The 18,627-nt window shown below is 36.9% G+C and overlaps 1 protein-coding gene across 2 annotated transcripts in view; it reads right to left on the reverse strand.

The window, feature by feature from the left end:
- Positions 1-18,627, reverse strand: part of glt1d1 (glycosyltransferase 1 domain containing 1) — an 80,711-nt gene that overhangs the window by 19,977 nt on the left and 42,107 nt on the right. The window contains exons 10-13 of one of the 2 annotated variants that reach the window (XR_001170282.3): positions 12,718-12,838; positions 10,128-10,207; positions 9,564-9,996; positions 7,965-8,823 (exon numbers count right to left, since the gene is read on the reverse strand). Coding sequence is in view for 1 of the 2 variants with exons in the window: in NM_001004969.1 (NP_001004969.1) it covers positions 12,718-12,838 (121 nt within the window). In the remaining variant the exon portion in view is untranslated. Of the gene's footprint in view, positions 1-7,964; positions 8,824-9,563; positions 9,997-10,127; positions 10,208-12,717; positions 12,839-18,627 lie in introns of those variants that run through there. The other variant, NM_001004969.1, reaches the window with a different exon arrangement.

An 18,627-nucleotide genomic window follows, 5' to 3' on the forward strand; every position in this document is an offset into this window, starting at 1 on the left:
GGGTCAGGGGAGAAACAACGTGGGCTGGGGGAGTGCCAGCAAGGGTCCAGTCTGGGCTGCTGGGCCCACCGGGTTTTTGCCTGGTGCCAGCCGACCCTGATGATAAGTAATAGAATAGTACAGTACAGGTATGGGATCTGTTACCCAGAGACTAGTTATTCAGAAAGTTCAGAATTATGGGATCGCTATCTCCCATAGACTCCATTCTAAGCAAATAATTTTTAAAAAGGATTTCCTTTTTCTTTGTAATAATAAAACAGTACTTTGTGCTTGATCCCAAATAACAACAGTAAAACAATCCTATTGGGTGTATTTTATGTTTAAAGGAGAAAGAAAGGTAAAAACACAGAAATGCTGCACTGACTTCTCTGTGAAAAGATTTCTTGTGTCTGTAATTAATGTGCCAGAGACACGCAGCTCTCTGCCGTCTCCTCTCTCCTGCTCCCCCCTCCCTCAAGAATGCTAAGAAATCACTCCCCCCCTTAGCAATGTGGATCTGAGCCAATCAGCAGGAAGCTGACTCATAGGGGCACATTTACTAATCCACGAATCCGAATGGGAAAAATTTGGATTGGAAACGAACATTTTGCGACTTTTTTGTCGCCGTTACGACTTTTTTCGTAGGCGTTACGACTTGCGCGAATTGTCGCGACTTTTTCGTAGCCGTTACGATTTGCTTGTATATTGACGTGACTTTTTCGTATTGAGCGTTCTGAAAGGTTTGCCCGCCGTTTACGACTTTGCATGATTTTGGAAGCCTCCCATAGGACTCAACGGCACTCTGCAGCTCCAACCTGGCCCAAGGAAAGTCACGATACTGAAGCTTGAATGAATCCGAAACTTTCGTACTCGGCGCAATGGCTACGAAAAAGTCGCGACAATTCGCACAAGTCGTAACGCTACGAAAAAGTCGCGACAATTTACGAAAAAAAATGCAAAATACCGATCATTACGAAAAAAATGCATTCGGACGCTTTTCAGACATTCGTGGATTAGTAAATGTGCCCCATAGTCTTACTAACTGGGCATGTTCACTTGGTCTGGGTGTCTGTGCAGGAGTGAGGCATTATGGGAACTTTCTTTACACAGCTCAGCGTTTCAGATCTGGGAGACTTAAGGGCACTATTGAGAGAACTGAAGGTATGCCTGTAGCTTGAGATTAACTCTTTACTAGCCTTTCCTTCTCCGTTAAATGATCTCCTGATAGACTTAAGGTAAGAAGATCCAAATTACAGAAAACGTATGAATATCTGGAAAACCCCAGGTTCTAAGCATTTTGGATAACAGGTCCCACACTAGTATTTTTTTTTTTTAATTGTCTTTTTATTGAATTTCAATTATATAAAGAGAGATACAGAAGGCAAAAAAGGGTAGTGCAAAATAAGAAAAGAAAAAGTTATAACATCAAAGATATAACAAAGGTAATATTATGAATATTGAATAAGGTAATGCAATATTTAGGAAATCAAAGGTCACACCATTCTCAGGTCTTACCCACACTAGTATTAACAACTGACAGAAATATAAGAAGTGATTATAAACCAAATGGAAAATGGTGATAGTGGCATCAGTCAAAACCATTTATGGCAACGCAATTCATTACTATGTGGCTATAAATGACAGAAATGAGGAGAAAGCCTATTTGTGACAGATCAGTTGACTAGATCTTATCATTATCCTTTGCGAATTAAGCAGGTTAAAAAGGCACATATCCATGTGGATAAGTCAAAGGTTAAGGCTTGTAAAAATAAGCACAGTGCATAAGTTCAAGGATTTCTTTATTCAATTTTATGAAAACATAACATTTTTATTCCTAACTTTATGAACACGGGGCAGATTTGACCTCCTTACCCAGGACAAGACTTCATAGTCTATCTCTGAGTGTTAACTTTCCCTGTGGCAAGATCACACTGGGATCCAATGAGAATACACAATGAAAACCAAATTTAATAAAAGACAAAGAAATATATATATAATATATAAATATACATCTGTTACTAACAGAAAATCTAGAAACTTTCCCCCTTTTGACATGCCAAAGGCAGTTTTATATATTTCATCTATGGAGAGGCAAAAAGTTAAGTTTGTAATGCTCTAAATAACGCACGCATAACAAATAAGTGGTTAAGCTGACGCTTTTGTATGAATGACAGGAATCGCTTAGTATCAAAATTTTTTTTTGCACAAATTGACCGCCAACCCACACCCAGCTCAGTGCTTACCCAGGGTTCTGTAAAGGCCATGGGAAGTCCGATTGGTCACTTATGCTGGGGTGGGGCAACCCAAAAATCCTATTGGTTGCGTTAAAAAAGGAAGCAGTATTTCAGTCTATAGTGTATGTGTATTTTACTGCTGCATGAGTTTCAACAGAAGTAAAGGGTTAATGAACAGAATTTTTAAAAAATGCAGACAGAGAAGGAGGAAATTGGGACACAAGCAATCAACAAGATTTCTCTGTATTCTGCAATAGTGACAGCCCTAGAAAATCACTGAGCTATTTTTATATTACATGAATAGTATTTTAAATGGAAAAACAGTTTCCTGCAGTTTATACCTGTGACAGCCTAATAAATAGGCATGTAGTGTAGAAAAGTGAAAGAGCAATTACCTTCAGTTTAGTGAAAAAATGATGCCTTAAAAGGATAAAAAAAAAAAAAAAAAACTAATAACATTGTTTTAAAAAGGTGGCATACCAGGCAAACATAAAAGTGGTTTTGTTTCTCTTATATAGGAACGAAAGTCATCCCATTAAATTAAGGGATTCTAATAGAATCTCTAAAAACAAGCAAAAAAAAAAAAAATGCAATTATATTAGAAACGTCTTACTGTTGCTGAAATAATCAGTTTCCTCTACTGCCACAGACAACCCCAGTTAGCCCCTTACTATCTGATCCCTTTCTGCTGCACAGTCCTCTAGGCACAGCAAAAAGCCAATCAGAGGCAAGTATGCCAGGCTGTGCAGCAGGAGCCAATCAGAGGCAAGTATGCTCATTTGTTGCATGTGTATTCTCTGTTCCAACTGGGTCTGGCTGCACAGAGAGAGAAAGTCCTTTATCTTCACAACTGTAACAAAAAAATAAAGCATTTATATTAGAATCCCTAAAAACAAATCAGAATCCCTTAACTTAATAGGATGACTTTAAATCTTCTTTAAACTTTGGCTGCTTTGTTTGGAATATTTTGTAGAGTGATCCCCAACAAGGGAACTTGCAGTTCACATGAGGCTACCAAATAGCCAATCACATCCCTCATTTGACATCCCCAAATATTTTTTTTTTTTTTATTCTCGTGTGGCTCACCAACACTTTTTACATCCAAGTGTGGCTCATGAGTAAAAAATGTTGGGGATCTCTGCTATTGTACTTTAATGAGAAACGGGCCACCAGGGACACAGTTCTAAATATTCCTTCCTACAAATAAATTCACCATACTTTTAAGAATTCAGTATTTGGTCTGGGATTTAACCAAATCTTGCACTTAGACAAATCCTAAATATTCAGCTGAATTGAATCTAAACCCTTAAACTTATGTGACGTTAAGGCTTTGGATAACTGCAATCAAATGTTTTTGTTCACAACTGCAATATTTTGCAAATGTAAATATGGATTGGTTTTGGAATTTCTGCATTCAGTCATATCCTAAAATTATTATTATAATGATTCAAATTAATGCAATTAGGGAAGTTCTTGATTAGTGAAACTTCTAAACATCTTTTTTTGTACCATGCTCATTAAAAGATATAATTCTCACACATCCTGACATGTCATTGGGCACACCGTTTTCATTACATTACAACCAATTAGGTCCTTGAACTGCTTAGAAGCAAAACATTATGGCTAAAATAGATGGAGGAAATGGTTTTTTTTAAGTAATTAGTATATTGCCCATTGATAACCCAGAAGTATGTCAGAACCAGCTTATGGTACAGTGTATGTCTTCTCTACTGCTGCCACCAAGCTGTGGACAGAACTTCTCTCTCCACCTTCATCACCCCTATACTAGTGATTGTAAAGCACCCAGTCAGAGCTGTGACAGGTGGAACTTGGAACTATGTCACTTTGAGCTACTTCAGTAGGGAAAATGCAATTCACTAGTATTAGAAGCAATGGCAGATGGAAAGGACTGTTTTGTTGGCCTCTATTTCTGCCAGAAGGCAGCAGTGGATAAAACACCTTGTGTTCCATAGCCCTAAGTGTAAATGCTTTGTAAAAAGAAATGTGTTACATTTTTCAAATTACCTGTTTTTTTAGGGAAGGGTTGTTTTCTTACAAAACAAATTGCAATTTTCAGCAAAACTTTACCTGCCACACTCCAGTGTAAAGAGAACTATCTGTACTGTGGCAGGGAATGTATATATATTATATTATATATAATATATATATATATATATATATATATATATATATACACAGGTATCAGACCCCTTATCCGGAAACCCGTTATCCAGAAAGCTCCGAATTACGGAATGCCCGTCTCCCATAGACTCCATTTTAATCAAATAATTCAAAATTTTAAAACTGATTTCCTTTTTCTATGTAGAAATAAAACAGAAGCTTTTAATTGATCCCAACTAAGATATAATTAATCCTTATTGGATGCAAAACAATCCTATTTGGTTTAATTAATGTTTTATTGATTTTTTAGTAGACTTAAGGTACTGAGATCCAAATTACGGAAAGACCCCTTATCCGGAATACCCTTGGTCCCGAGCATTCTGGATAATGGGTCCCATACCTGTATATATATATATATATAAATATATATATATATATATATATATATTGGACCCCTTATCCGGAAACCCATTATCCAGAAAGCTCTGAATTACGGAAAGCCTGTCTCCCATAGACTCCATTTTAATCGAGTAATTCGGATTTTTAAAAATTGATTTCCTTTTTCTCTGTAGAAATAAAACTGTACCTTGTATTTGATCCCAACTAAGATATAATTAATTCTTATTGGATGCAAAATTAATGTTTTATTGGTTTTTCAGTAGACTTAAGCTATGAACATCCAGATTACGGAAAGACCCCTTATCTGGAATACCCTTGGTCCCGAGCATTCTGGATAATGGGTCCTATACCTGTGTATATATAAACACACACAAACTTATATAAAATATGGGTTTACGATGAGAGAGGCCTTCATGAGTGGTCACTGCACAAATGATATAGATATTCTTTCAATCTGGACTGACAGTTAAAAAGAAGTTGTCTGCCTTAGTTCCTTATTAAATATTGTTTGGAATTTCATCATTACTGCACTTATCTACAACACTATGGTTCTTAATAATCATCCATCTTACCAGAAAAACAGAAGAAAGCAGTAATATAATCATGTTGCTTTTCTTAAATGTGAAAGTGATTATCCAAGCAGGAGGGTTAGAAAATATACAATTTTGTGGCAGTAAATTACAACATGTCTGCAGGAAGCTGTCACAGACAAGAGGAAAGCTTTGCATTAGATGCTCTGATGTTCAGAGACTGTCGCCATCATTTCTAATAAACCTTTATAACTAGCAGCCACCTTAACATACTAAATTGAAATTGCACGTCTGTTCTTATCTGTAGGTGTTTTAAAACCATTTCTCTACTCAAAGAACTTGTATTTTAATGGACAAAATCCAAAAGTTTTTGAAATACAAATTCAAACTGAATGCTTATAGAATACTAAAATCTGTTTAGAAACAAAAAACACTGATTATGCTAGGAATGAATCCAGAATGAGGTTCTAAAAGTGGCCATACACGAGCATCTAAACCATCGCTTGATGAACGCTTTGCCATACGATATGCCACCCACGGACAACGATTATATGAAAAGACGCGATTTCATCATTGTTGAAAGATACAGAAAGATCATACATCTACATAGGATTCGATATTGTGAAGGAAGCAGTATGTACAGGAAACAGGAAGTGCTGTAAAACATTCATCATTGGTGGACAGTTTGTGGCGGAAAGTTACGAGAAAGAAACCCTGACCATTTCCAAAATTACTTATGGATGTCGGAGAGTGTTGTTAAGATTCTACTACAAGAAGTGTCACCGCGTATTCCTAAACAACACACATGTATGAGGCCCGCAGAGCGGAGAATAATTGCAGCACAGCGATGTCTAGCAACAGGGAGGTAATTTGAAGATTTAAAATTCTCAATGGGAATTTCTGCACAGGCTTTAGGGTGCATAATTCCTTAAACATGTAATGCCAAAATTTGAAGTACTGAATGCAGAATATGTTATTCATTTCCCACAGCCAGCATAGAACAGGGAGGGTATGACACAGAGGGAGCTTGGGGAAGGCAGAGTATGGCATGCACAGGCAGCATAGGGCAGGTAGAGTATGACATGCACAGGCAGCATAGGGCAGGTAGAGTATGGCACACACAGGCAGCATAGGGCAGGAAGAGTATGGCACACACAGGTAGAGTATGGCATATACAGGCAGCATAGGGCAGGAAGAGTATGGCACACACAAACTGATTTTGACCACTCCAAGATGAACAGTGTGTACTAAGACACACTGCTGGCACTTCTCCTAAAGTCAGTATGTTTGTGTGCTAGAGTGCTAGGTTAGGGCTATGACACCCTGCCATAGACAATACAGAGAATCGATTAGTCTCTGCAAAACAACACAGAGACAATTATTAGCTGTCTCCATTTGTCATTTCCCTACAGGTGTGAACAATGCAGGGGTTGTAATCTGTGTTAATGTCAACATGGATACCATTTTACACAAAGGTTAGCAGTCACAGCAACCAGACAGATTAAGGTTCACACAAGCAGTTTGAGACATCATTGTTATAGAATATTAACAATATACTATTGTAGAAAATAAATATTTATTGGATAACACAGAGAGAGAAGTGCAAAAACAAGAGCATTTATTTCACAAACTATATAACAAAAACAATAATTAAATAATATAACAACTACAATACAGTCATATAGAAAAGTCTGGGAACCCCTCTTAATACATTTTAGTTTTGTTTATCATTGTCTGCGCTTTCAAAGTAGCAACTTCCTTTAAATATATAACATGCCTTTTGGAAACAGTAGTATTTCAGCAGTGACATTAAATTTATTGGATTAACAGAAAATATGCAATATGCATCATGACAAAATTAGACAGGTGCATACATTTGGGCACCCCAACAGAAATATTACATCAATACTTAGTTGAGCCTCCTTTTGCAAATGTAACAGCCTCTAGATGCCTCCTATAGCCTTTGATGAGTGCCTGGATTCTGGATGGCGGTATTTTTGACCATTTGTCCATACAAAATCTCTCCAGTTTAGTAACATTTGATGACTGCCGAAAATGGACAGCCTGCTTCAAATCATCCCACGATATTCAAGTTTGGGGACTGTGACGGCTGTTCCAAAATACTATACTGCTCCCTCTGTATAAATGCCTTTGTAGATTTCGAACTGTGTTTAGGGTCATTGCCTTGTTGGAATATCCAACCACTGCATAACAGTGGGTTGAATTCATCTGAATTCATCTGACTCTTGACTTTAACAAGGGCCCCAGTCACTGAACTAGCCACACAGCCCCACAGCATGATGGAACCTCCACCAAATGTGACAGTAGGTAGCAGGTGTATTTCTTGGAATGCAGATTTTTTTCTACCGCCATGCAAAGCACTTTTTGTTATGACCAAATAACATAATTTTTGTCTCATCCGTCCAAAGCACTTTGTTCCAAAATGACTGGTTTTTCTAAATGAGCTTTTTCGCTCCTGTATTTTTCTTGGCCTGCCAGAACTGGAATTTACAGCAACTGTGCCTGTGGCCTTCAATTTCCTGAGATAGCTTTTTGTAGCCTTCCCCTAAACCCTCAGAGGGGTTTCTTACTTTTTCACTCTTCAGAGGAGAGTCAAACAGAAACACAACTTGCAGTTGGCCACCTTAAATACCTTTTCTCATGATTGGACATACCTGCCTATGAAGTTCAAGGCTTAACAAGCAAATCTAACCAATTTGGTGTTGCCAGTAATCCGTATTGAGCAGTTACATGCATTCAAATTAGCAAAATAACAAGGGTACCCAAATCTTTGAACAGCTAGTTTTTTACATTTGATTTAATTTCATACAACGAAATACTGCTTCACTAAAAAATCTTTGTTCAGAAAGCACCCCATTACTCAGATGTATGAAAGACACACCACTGTTAGCTTTTTGTTGAAAGTGAAGTAAATTATTTTGCATGCTGAGAGGGGTTCCCAAACTTTTTCATATGACTGTATAAAACCAATTGCATAAGTGTTCATAGTCCAATTGTTCACAGGTTTATAACTGTTATAGCTCTTGCTGTTCCATGTCAGAAACTGATAAGTTATTGTTAAGTCCAATATTTGTTGGTATGGGAGATAGCATAGATGTCTTTTGTAGTAGATGTCTTTTCATACGGAACCACAGAATGTGGTGTGAATATTCTGTGTATTTGCAGTGGAATTAGATAAGGCTGGGGAAAACCAGTTGTAGTTACTAGTGCTTTCACATAGGTAGTCAATTAATCCAGTAGTTTCATGTAGTATTTTCTAAAGCCTTTATGCAGGGCTTCATTGATAAGGGATTCCGCAAACAGCAGCTGCTCTTCATCCATTCTTCTCAGTTTGAGGCAACCGTAAAACAGATTGCCTTAAACTCATCAGATTGTTTGTGCAGTAGAGCTGCTGCATCACTTAATAACTGTTGCAATGATGCATCATAATTTCCTATACATTTTCTGTTTGAACCGGTCATTGTTTGTGAGCTACGTTCTTCTTGGCTATCTGTGTTTAGCCGAGTAGAAGCATTAGTACTGCCATTGCTCTGTGGCATCTGTAAAAAAAAAAAAAAGAAAAAAAAGAATTTAATGGTTACAATGGTTCTAATCATTTCAACCTTTTTTTCAGTTCCTCTCAACTGAAGTGGAGTAAAAAGCTGTAACTAAACAGTTTGAAAGATTACTAGATCAGATGGTGGAGCCATCTGATCCAGTAATCTTTAGCTACTGATTTTTTTTATCAGTAGCTAAAAAATGACCAATTACACCTACCATCAAATTCTGATGGAATTATGTTTTGTGTTGCAGACGAAGCATTTGCATTGCATAAACATATTTTAAAGCTCTTTCCACAAAAAAAAAATGTCATTTGAAAGAAGAAGAATATTCATTTATAGACTCTCCCATGCTAGAAAGGTTTCAGAAAATGCTTTTGGCACACTATCTAATCGATTTCACAATTTGTGTTTTGGCCTGCTGTGTGCTACATAACTTTTTATGCCACACAAGAGGTGCTTCTCTTACATGGCAGTAAATATGGTGGATAAAGAGGACATTGAACAGCACACGGATATATCAGCTGAGTGGTGGTGTGAGCCAAATGGACTCTGCAAGGTGCTACATTGCAGAATGCTACAATTTTGTCTAAGTTAAACAGAGATAAATATGTAGCTTACTTCACATCTATTGTTTAAAAAAGTTTTAACTGTCAATGTGCACCTAAATTGAGTCAGCATTCAATTAATGTGAAATATTTACAACAAGAATGTACACAATGTACTTCATGATTGCTTACTTGGGACAGATGTTCTGTTTGGTCCTCTACTTTTGGTATTTGTACAGCTGTGACATCCTGCGCTTGTACAGCTGTCACATCCCCTGGATGTCTTTTCCAAGTCTTGAGTTGAAAAATTGGACCTTGAGTCCCTTGCCACCTCCTGATCCACTGTGAAATGTAGTAGATCATAGTACCATAAAATAGTACCATAATCTAGGAACATAAATGTCATCGGCAGAAGCACCAGATTTTCACAAACTGTATATCTTCTGTAGGGCACACAGATTTTCAAAGGTTTAACAACTCTTCATATGCCTTTTCTTGTTTTATTTTATTCATGTAGTCCCCCCGATTTCACTTTCCATAAACAAGGACAAGCCTGGTGCAATTCAATAAACTCCCTCAGGAATTAGGGGCTAGTAAATTTTTCTGAAGGCACTGTGATATTTAGCTGTGGGAAAAAGGGAAAACCATGATTACAAAAGCAATAACATTCCTTAACAAACAAACAAACAAATAGAATTACCGCTCCTTGCATTTGGGTGCAGTATTTGGGTGTAGTTTTGCATAAGAAATGCTTACCGAAAGATGACAGTAGGTTGTGCTAGAAAATTTGTGACGAGACGAATAGATCCTTTTGATTTCTTCAATTGTCGTACAAACTGTGCAACAAGCAAACAAATGTCTGTATTTATCATAGATTTCACAAAACGCCTACTTCCAGTTGCAACATCATAAGGACCCTGCATAGTGAAATCGCATAGTGGAGAAAGACATGGAGAAGCAGAGTGGCAGAAGAAAGGCTACTGATGAGGAAAATAGTGGCAGGAGGAGAGGTACTGCTGGGTATGACAGTGGCAAGAAAAAGGCTACTGCTGAGGATGTCAGTGGCAGGAGAAAGGCTACAGCTATGCCCAAACAGAAGATGGTGTTCATGGTGTCCATGTACAAAAAAAGATTATGAAGGCAAAGATGGAGAGTATTCCAGGCCACTAGGAAAAATAATATCCTGGACATAGTGATCCAAGGGTTTCAGAGAAAGTTTAGCGTTAGCAGACCAGCTTCACAAAAGGTGGTCAGATTTGAAGGAGGGAGAAACCCCAACTTCTAAGCATTAGGAGATCATTAAAAAAAAGTGAGTTTTTAATTATTTTCCTTACACTGTGTATGGCTGTGGTGTGCAAAAATATAAAAATGTTCTAAACAGTGTTTTTTTTTACTATAGAAGACAAGTATCCAAGTATTCAGTTCCAACAATATTATAAACAGGTGCCTTTTCTTCTATGGGGCCAACACATACTTGAAAAAAACGTGACTGCAAACTCCATGTTGTGTAGCCAAAAGCGAAGGAACCGCAATTTTCTTTAAGTACCTCCTGCCCCAAGTAAGTGTTAATATTCACACAGATAAATATGATATTTTGTGCGTTTAACACTTCATATGCTTTTATGAATCATGTGTTAGTACTATTTCTATTTACTAATTAATGCAATGCATTAGAAATAACGCTTAGCGCTGATGCGTTTTTTTGCACATGCGAAATTACTTCGATGAATCGGTACTTATTTATCGCATGCTTTTTAATGCAAAAAAGCATGCAGTAAGCATTATCGACCTTTAGTGAATCGGCCCCAAAGTGTTGGGGGGAAAAAAAAAAATAAAAGCACGGAACCTTGTGCAAAAACGTGCAAACCTAACAATGTTTTTTTTTATTTTATTAACATTTTCTTTAGTCAAGTTGAAACAAAAAAATCACTAAGCACATAATGTTAAAAAACTGTTACAAACATTTGTCAGTGTTCATAAACAAAAAATATTTCAAAATACAATTTTTGACATTGTTTATAAATATTTGCAATGCTGGGGAATAGTCTTCTCTCAAAATTGTGTTTATATTAAAAAACATAAATGCACTGCTAAAAGTGTAAGAACATATTGATATACCATTTATAGCAAGGGCCTTGCTTGTATTGAAGCTTTTGTAAATACATTTTTAAAAAAAAATAAATTCTTTATTTTTATGTATCAACTGTATACATATTGCTATAGCAGTGCAAACCATATACAAAAATTATACTTGACAATTACATTTTGTCAAGGTAGAATATATGGTAGACCCTGTTTACAAAAATGTTAACTTGTTAAATGTAAGTACTCCACAATTCTATGCTTTCTAAATACATTTTAATGAAACATGATAGAAAAAAATAAGCTTTTTTTTTTTTTTAAACACACTTCTATTTTTTTTTTTTTTTAAGAAGAATGTCTGTGTAAAAGTTATCAGCATGCACAAAAAGCATGGAATCTGAAACAATTCAATGGAAATTTAAAAGTATTATTTTCAAGGACCATGCTAATTCCAATGACTAGAGACTTTTTTAACCCTATAATCTGCATACCATATAACAGGGGTCCCCAACCTTTCTTACTTGTGAGCCTCAGTCAAATGTAAAAAGACTTGGAGAGCAACACAAGCACCATAAAATTTCATGGAGGTGCCAAATAAGGGCTAAGATTGGCTATTAAGTAGCCTCAATGCACACTATCAGCTTACAGGAGGCTTTATTTGGTAGTAAATCTTGTTTTTATTCAACCAAACTTGCCTGCTTTGGGGACACTGAGAACAAAATCCAATTGGTTGATGAGCAACATGTCACTGCCATATGAAAAGATTGTATTCAGACTAGACTGTTTACTGTAGGTTTCTAATTCAGTCCATGGTTTTAAATGATATTTAGAGCTAAGAGCAATCTTATTGAATGTGTCAATTACAGACCCTCATAATATCTCCACTTGCCTATTTACCAATCTAAGTTAGCCAACCATTGTAATTTCCAATCAGTGCCAGTTCTTTTAAACCAAGCAATATTATTTAACTACTAATACTCTACAGTCTCATATTTATATAGACCTCTCCCATAAATGTGATTCCAGGGCTAAGGAAGGGTTACAATATAAAGGTTTCTTAGAAATGTTTTTATGGCTGATACACCCCCAGTACAAAGTACAATAAGCTTAACTGCCTGAATTACCATAACCACAATACATGCTTCAATAATGATAGTGGTTATTGACAGATATACGGTTAGGTCAACACTTCACTCCATCATGTACTGTGAAAAAAAAATGAAGCCGTTACTCATTATTGACTAATTAGACTATATTTGCATACCTCTAGTATAGCTGCGGACATCCCCTCAGACAAAGAACTGTTTACCAATGCAAAACTTCTCTTTATAACGGCTTGCAGGTCTGATTGAGGGATTTCTTTAATCAGGTAAACACCATCAATTCTACAAAAATAAAAAGGAAAGGTTTATATTTACTTAGAAAAGTAGACATCTGCAAGTTTGGTCACTAGAAGAGGCTGGTACACACACAAAGAATTCGGCACACAAACATATCATTTGGTAAGTTGGTATATACACACACACACCAAATGTCTGTGAGAATGTAGAGAATGTACTGTCTAAGGCTGATGCAGATAGTACTGTAGGTGGTCATTGCTTTTGTTTGAAAAAAATGCAAAGAATGCAGGAAAAATCTACATGAGTGAGCAATGATTCAATTCCCTGGACTTTGTCAAAGACTTTTTTTCCATGGAATATTTGGAAATAAAATAGAATGAATAACTTCACACACAGCCCCCCCCCCCCAAAAAAAAATGATTAATGGCAACAATAAATAGTTGTTCTAAGGTATTGTAATTATTATAATACCTATTATAATACCTTATGTCACCAATATGGATTTATGGAAGTAAGCCACCATGAAATACAAGCTACTGTTTTATTATCAGAGAAAAAGCAATTAACTTTTAAAAATTAGATTTGCTTCAAATGCAAGATGGCGTTCCCCTAATTTTGAGCTTTCTAGATGTTGGGTTTTAAGATAACTGTACCTATGGATTGGAGGACAGCTGATGTCATTTCTATATTTAAAAAGGGATTGTGACCTCAGCCTGGCAATTACAGGCCAGTAAGTTTGACATCAGTGGTGAGCAAGTTACTTGTTAAGGGATCACATTCAAAACTATGTTCTGGAGAATGGCATTATGAGCAGTAATCAGCATGGCTTTATGGCTTTAAGGTCATGTCAGACACATTCTAATTGCTTTTATGATGAGGTTAGCAAGAAGCCTGACAGTGGGGTTGCAGTAGATGTGATCCATTTGGATTTTTCCAAAGAATTGCCCCACAAACAGCTGCTTTCTAAACTAAGCTGTGTTGGTCTTCGTAAAGTCATTTGCACATGGGTAGGAAACTGGCTACAGGACTGTGTTCATAAGACCCCATCTAGAATATGTAATGCAGTTTTGGTCTCAAAGGGATATTATTGAGTTAGAGAGGGTCCAGAGAAGGGCAACTAAGCTGGTAAGCTAACTCTACAAGAGAGGGAAAAACCAGTGGACTTACCTCCTGTCACTCTGTTGGTTGTCTTTACCCTGCCTAAACTCTATATGAGAGGGATAAACTGGTGGACACCATACTTTGTTGCTTAATCTGCTTTATCATCCATTGTATTGCTGCAATCCTGTTATACCTCATTAGAGAGTGAGTGTGGATTTCTCAGTTATGTAAAAAGACTTGCCAAGTTGGGGTTGTTTACAATGGAGAAGAGGCGCTTAAGGGGTGATATGAAAACTATGTTTAAATATATAGGGGGATGATAAAACAATCTTTTCTAATGCTTTAGGTGTTTCCTGCATACACGAGGGCACCCATTCAGATTAGAAGAAAGGAGGACTAGTCCGACTGCCATCTTGGAGTCAGGAAGGAATTATTCCCCTACTGTGCAAGATCAAAGTGGCTTCAGAAGGGGTTTTTTTTGCCTTCCTCTAGATCAGCTATCAGTTAGGCAGGTAGGTTATACAGGCATTAAAAGTTGAACTTGATGGACATGTGTCTTTTTTAAGCTAACTTACTATGTTACAATATCCGGCTTCTTTCTAAAGCAACAAAGTGAGCATAACAAAAGAAAAATACGATACCCTGAATACCAGTTGATCATTCAGCTGCAAAAGTGAATTGGCTGGATGTCGGTAGTATTGTTTGCATAAACAGCTGTATTATAATACCAATACAACAGATAGACCAGCAGGGAAATCAAGAGTAGACAATAGCTGTAATTGTCACACAATGCTAGCGTGGCACAAGCATTTAGTTATCAGTCCAATTAATTACTTTGAATAAATTCAGTTTTTCACTGCTATCGGAGAGACTGATAAATATTAAAACATCAGACACAGAAGATGTGTTCGTTAGGGAACTATTTATAAAGTCATGAAAAATATGCTACCATTGCGATTAGCTGCATTTTTGTGTCAATTGTGGCACATTTATAAGGTAATGAAGGCCAGAATGGGGTGAGTACCTGTTCCCTAAATGGCAATCTTAGATTTTTGGATAAGTGAATACTGATAGAAACATATATCCGTTTTCTTCCTAAAAAGGCATCCATCATTAACATAGTTCTTGGCAGGAAAATTTATATTCTTACTGCCCTGTGTCCACTGTGTCCCTTTTAACTTGCACTGCCAAGGGAGGAGAAGTTCATAAGACAAATGTTTTTAAATTCTACATACCGGTATTTATAATATTCCGTAGGTACTTGCTTTCAAAGGATAATAGGGGGTCATCTACAAACTGGAAGGCATGGTGCAATTTGACTTTTTTTGCATAGGGATGTACCAAATCCACTATTTTTAGGATCGGCGATCCCCTAATCCTCCGTAGTCTAAATGAATTGCAACAGGTCAGTAGTGGAGGCAGGAGAGAAAGTGGCATGTAGGCATCCTCCTGCATCTTCAGATGCAAACTTAGGAAACAGCAGCTGATGCAGGCTGTAATGCGGGAACTGTACTTACTGCCTGACCTATGGAAGGTCTGTAAGAACAGGGCTGTCCTGCACAATGCTGAAGCTCTTACTGGAGTTTTTATCTGGTGTACAGCATAGGACAGACTGTACTCTTCTGGAATGTCTGTCCTATGTTCCTTACACCAGAAAAGTACTTCTGCAGATAGCACTTCTCCTAGGATCAGATTAGAGGCAGGCTCTTGCACTTCCCAAGTCTTAGTAAATGATCCCTAGAAACTCGTGAGTTATTTTGATTGCAGAGATTGGCAGCATTGTTTATGGTCATGCCATTTCTGTAAGTGACATGGCCTGATGGTGATGCTGCAGCTATATGCAATCTTCCCCTTTAAAAAAGCATAATAGTAACATTCATATTGAAAAGCAGGCAATAGTGGTGATGTGTCAAAGCTGCAAGGCTTATAAACGAATCTGTGTTTAGTTGTAAATAGGAAGAGTACAATATGATGCCCACAAACATTTTCTGACAAATCTATACCGTATCACTTAAATTGTCATTTTAAAAGAAATACTGTCATGGGAAAACTTTTTTTCAAAATCAGTTAGCAGAGCTTTTCGAGCAGAATCCTGCATTGAAATCCATTTTTTTTTTAAAGTGCAGATTAATTTATATTTAATTTTAAAGTTTCACATGGAGCTTTTGACTTTTGCTCTGATAAACTTCAGTCACACTTTACTGCTGCGCAGTTGAATTGATATCACCCACCCTCCCTTTCTCCCCCAGCAGCTGATCAGCAGAACAGTAGGAAGGTAGCAAGACAGCAGCTCCCTGACACCTGTGGTAGATATCCGAATAGCACTCAATAGTAAAAAATCCAAGTCTAGCTTGGGACTCCTCCAGTTAAATGGGAGTAGAAGAAACAATATGTTATCTGAAAGCAGTTCTAATGTGTCCACTGGCTCCTTCTGACAGCTCAGAAGCAAAATGCACTGAGACGTCTGCCAACACATTTGTTGGTTCAAGACTAACATTTTAAATGGTAGAGTGAATTATTTTCTATGTAAACAGTGTAATTTAGAAATAAAAAGTACTCCATAAAAATGGAAAACATATTCTAATGTAATCTAAAACTTTCAGCTGAGATGGATTTGTAACATGAATCTTATGTGGTACATGTGTAAAGCCTGCAGTCTAACTACGTTATACTGTATAATAACAGCACAGGGATATAGGATCTATTATCTGAAACGCCTGGGACGTGGGGTCTACCAGATAAGGGATCTTTCTGTAATTTGGATCTCCGTACCTCATATCTACTTTAAAACATTTAAATGTTAAATAATTCCAATAAGATTGCTTTACCACCAATATGGATACATGCAGTTATCATCAAGTACAAAATACTGTTTAATTATTACAGTATGGCTCTTTAGAAAGTGTAAATTATAAAATACATCTGTATGCTTAAAATAACTCCACAGCAACAGAGCAGGTACAGGTATGGGATCCTTTATCTGGAAACCAGTTATCCAAAAAGCTCCGAATTACGGAAAGCCCATCTCCCATAGACTCCATTTTAATCATATAATTCAGAATTTTAAAACAGATTCCCTTTTTCTCTGTAGTAACAAAACAGTACCTTGTAATTGATCCCAACTAAGATATAAATAATCCTTATTGGATGCAAAATAATCCTATTGGGTTTAATTAATGTTTTATTGATTTTTTACTAGACTTAAGGTATGGAGATCCAAATTACGGAAAGACCCCTTATCCGGAATACCCTTGTTCCCGAGCATTCTGGATAACGGATCCTATACCTGTATTTATATTTTTATCTTAATGGTTTTAAAGAAGAACTAAAGCTCAGCAGAAACTAGGCTAGATATCCTAAAATTTATATCTTGAGCTCATGTAGCAGGGCAAGGCCTTTCTGCTAATTTTTCTGCAATTCCTTTGCAGGGAGGCAGGTTTAATTATACTGCAAGTCCATGACCATATTGTTTTTGTATTCTGAATCATTGGCATATGACAAAAATCACATTAAAAAAAAAAAATAGCACAAAAAAAAAAGAAAAAAAAATCACATTGATCTATTCATTTTCTGAAAAAAATATTGACTGTTTTAATGAACTGGAAAAAATAAATTTCCATGGACTTTAACAGAAACTCAGCAGCTTTTACTTTCTCATAAATTTTAGTTCTTTTTCTTTTAATAAAGTTTCCACTATTCAAGTTTTCCAAAAATATCCTTGAGGATATTGACTTGCACATTTGTTTTTCTGATTTTTTCTTAAATTCTATTCAGCATAGAAAATAATCATTCTAACCACTTTTTTTATGCTTCAGCAGCCTTTTTAGGCTTCTGTTCACTGCTGGCTCTCAGTTAGGAGAGCGGGCGGGAGCGGTGAATTAAATGACGTGTCTGCGTGACATATCAAGGCAGGAAGACATGTCGAAGCAAGGAGATAAGGCAGGGAGGTAGGAAGAGGGATTATTATTATTAACATTTATTTATAAAGCGCCAACATATTCCGCAGCGCTGTACAATAAGTGGGTTTCATATATTGGATATACAGAGTAACATATAAAGCAATCAATAACCGATACAAGAGGTGAAGAGAGCCCTGCCCAAAAGAGCTTACAATCTACAAGGAGAAAGGGTTGAGACACAAGGGGGCTGATATACTAAGACACGAATTCCGACCGAATTGGAAAAATTCCGATTGGAAAACGAACATTTTGCGACTTTTTCGTATTTTTTGCGATTTTTTTCGGCGCCTTTACGACTTTTCGGAAATTATCGCGACTTTTTCGTTACCAATACGATTTGCGCGAAAAAAACGCGAGTTTTTCGTAGCCATTCCGAAAGTTGCGATTTTTTCGTAGCGTTAAAACTTGCGCAAAAAGTTGCGATTTTTTCGTAGTGTTAAAACTTGCACAAAACATCACGCCTTTTAAGTTTTAACGCTACGAAAAAAGCGCAACTTTTCGCGCAAGTTTAAACGCTACGAAAAAATCGCAACTTTCGGAATGGCTACGAAAAACTCGCGTTTTTCCGCAAAAATCGTATTGGTAACGAAAAAGTCGCGATCATTTTCCGAAAAAATCGCAAAATACCGATCATTACGAAAAAAACACAATCGGACGCATTCGGCCCGTTCGTGAGTAAGTAAATGGGCCCCAAGGTGTGAGAATGGGCGTGATAGAGTTGGGAGAGGTGTGGCACAGGGTATTGCTTTTAGCAGCACACTGAGGGTATCTTAA

Source organism: Xenopus tropicalis, chromosome 1 (genome assembly GCF_000004195.4).
Source record: "Xenopus tropicalis strain Nigerian chromosome 1, UCB_Xtro_10.0, whole genome shotgun sequence".
Lineage (NCBI taxonomy): Eukaryota > Metazoa > Chordata > Amphibia > Anura > Pipidae > Xenopus > Xenopus tropicalis.